General features: G+C 46.4%; 1 protein-coding gene across 1 annotated transcript; it reads left to right on the top strand.

The window, feature by feature from the left end:
* Positions 1-1,372: 1,372 nt before the first annotated feature.
* LOC125528578 (transcription factor TEOSINTE BRANCHED 1-like) lies at positions 1,373-2,473 on the top strand. Its single transcript, XM_048693027.1, has one exon. The coding sequence runs from the start codon at positions 1,387-1,389 to the stop codon at positions 2,206-2,208; it is 822 nt and encodes a 273-aa protein (XP_048548984.1). The 5' UTR covers positions 1,373-1,386; the 3' UTR covers positions 2,209-2,473.
* The last annotated feature ends 251 nt before the right edge of the window (positions 2,474-2,724 follow it).

The raw sequence follows: 2,724 nt of genomic DNA on the forward strand, positions 1-2,724 counted from the left end.
CCACATACTTTTGTGTCTTGGCCACGGGGTGTGTTGACAACTCTTTATGATCTTTAATTTCAGCGGTGTTTTGGTCTAAATGGCAATGCAGAAATAATGTCATCTTTTGAAATGAATAAAGTTCATTCTTGTCTACAGGCGCCACTCTCATGTACTACCAATTATGGATGTTACTACAGGTGTGACATACTGAGATGATGGAGCTTGGTACAAAGAAGTTGGAGTGAATCACCGGTTTAGATCCCTGTTTGGACGGCATGCCCACCGATAGGCTTCTGAGTGTTGAGGGTGATCTTATTGGGCACGTTCATCTTAGTTAGTCCTCAGTCCATTCTATGTACATGTCACTTGCCCGTAGTGATGTCGCTATGGACAGTGACAAAATATGTAATCTCAAAAATACCTTTGCACGTGAAGAATTCCTATGGTTTTTAAATCGGGTGTGGTCTTGACTAGAGACAACCTTGCACACTAACATTGGCAGGGTAATAAGCGTTTTGTCTTTTTTCACCATCACATGTGAATTAAACACCTATTTTTAGTATAAGGTTACTCATACATTACGGTCTATTATTTTTCAGGTAGCTTCTAACCTATAGCACCATGTAGTGTGGATAATAATTTTGGTAAGTTGTTGAGGGGATTGACAAATAAATTCCACACATACCCTCGTGGGGGCGGAAACCATATTTTGGACTCTGTGGCTTCCCAGGAATGATGTGGATTTTTTTTTAAAATAAATGTGTTTCCCACCTTTGCAGGTTTTTCATGCTTGTACTTATTGGCTCCGTACTTGGTCTATCCTACAGAGGCTGGAGGACACAAATCTTATTATGACGACATCCTACCCGGTTGCGCATATGACCAGGTACTATTGCTGTAAAACGATGTTTTTAATGTTTTTTGTTTGGAGTTGTTGGATGTGTGCATCTTGTTATGCAGATGTCGGACATTAACACATTGTGCTTCTATCAACATTTTTTAACGTTTGAACGAAAATGTCCTTTACCAGGAAAAAAAAGTTCAACTTAGTTGGTCCATGCATGTTTTGTCACTTCATTTGCTAGATTTTTTTACGGCTGGCTGGAGGCCATTAATTTGTTTCCTTTTATCAAATAATTGCCATGCCTTGTAATGATTCTTTTCCTTATAGCAAAAAAAAAAAGATGTTTCCTACCAGTATGTATGATGTGTAGGTATGTATTGAACAAGCATACACTAGAAGAACAGCATGGCCCCTCTGATCGTCAAGTAGTAAGCACTGTAGTAGGAGGGGAAGGGCGGCCAGCAGGTCAGTGCAGCCCTACATCTGCAGGTATATATGACCATGAGATGATGTGTGAATTATTTCGAGCTCAGAAGGGAGCTAACTAGCAGGAGATAGTGATGGAAATGGAAATGGGGATGGACTCTCTTTGGCCTCACCATCAACACCCTCCTCCTCTTCCTCCTTCCTCAGAAGTACCAGATGCCTTCTCCTCCTACTACTATTACCCTCCGTTGGCCGCTGCCGCAGCCGCGGCCGCTACGACGGACAACCCAACGCCTCCGGCAGTTTCAAGGTCAAGGGCGTCAAGATCTAGGGCCGCGGCGAGGAAAGACAGACACAGCAAGATATGCACGGCCGGTGGGATGAGGGACCGGCGGATGCGGCTGTCCCTGGACGTGGCCCGGCGCTTCTTCGCCCTCCAGGACAAGCTGGGCTTCGACAAGGCCAGCAAGACGGTGCAGTGGCTCCTCGACAGGTCCACCGCCGGCATCAACCACCTCGCCGCCTCCATGTCCGCCTCCATGTCCTTGTCGGAGGAGGACGTGGACGGGTCTGTTCTCCTGGACCTGGACAACAACGACCACGCCATGGCCATGGCGGCCGATGCTGAAACAAACAAGCAGCAGGAGCAGGAGCATCAGACGGCCAAGGCAAAAAGAAGATCAGCTCCTGCTGTTCCAAGTCCAAGGAAGAAGAGCAGCAATGGCAGCGCCCCTGTTCTCCTCCCAGACAAGGCGTCCAGGGCAAGGGCCAGGGAGAGGGCCAGAGAGAGGACCAAGGAGAGGAACCGCCTCCGGTCGGAGGCTCCGGCACCGGCGCCGGCGAGGCAGCCAGTGGTTCCGGCAGTAACCTGCAGCAACAACTACTACGAGGAGGGGGAGCAAGAGCCATGGGAGCTGGGAGGAGTTGTCTTTGCCAAACCGCGCATCCAGTACTGATCATCCAGTCGAATAAAGGCCATCCAAATCGGTACTTGCAGAGGCTCCTCTATCTTCGATCGTACGTAGTACGTGTGTTTCCATTAACTGATTGCTTTTCTATCTCGATCTTGCCGTTTTTCTTCTATCCAACAACTTCATCCATCCACCAGTGATGAATAATGGATTAATCAGTCATCACATGCCATGTTCCTCTTTTGCTTGCTTTTGTTTATTAGTAATTTCTAAACGGTTTATTAGTAATTAATTTCTGAACGAGGATCGACCGTCCGGTGCTTTAATTTGTTTGATGTGAGTTACTACTTTGTAACCATTATAACTAACTTGCAATCCTTCTCTATATATGGGTAAGAAGATGATTGATGTAATATTGGTTGAGCTACCTTCCTAGCGTTTACAGATATATGTATCACTTCTAGAGAACCGCCCTTATTTTTTTTGTGGGGAGGGAAGATTTTTTTAACAAGTTCAGAATGGAAAATGTAATATTACAACCCCCCCCCCCCCCCCCCCCCC

This window comes from Triticum urartu, unplaced genomic scaffold, assembly GCF_003073215.2.
Source record: "Triticum urartu cultivar G1812 unplaced genomic scaffold, Tu2.1 TuUngrouped_contig_4964, whole genome shotgun sequence".
Lineage (NCBI taxonomy): Eukaryota > Viridiplantae > Streptophyta > Magnoliopsida > Poales > Poaceae > Triticum > Triticum urartu.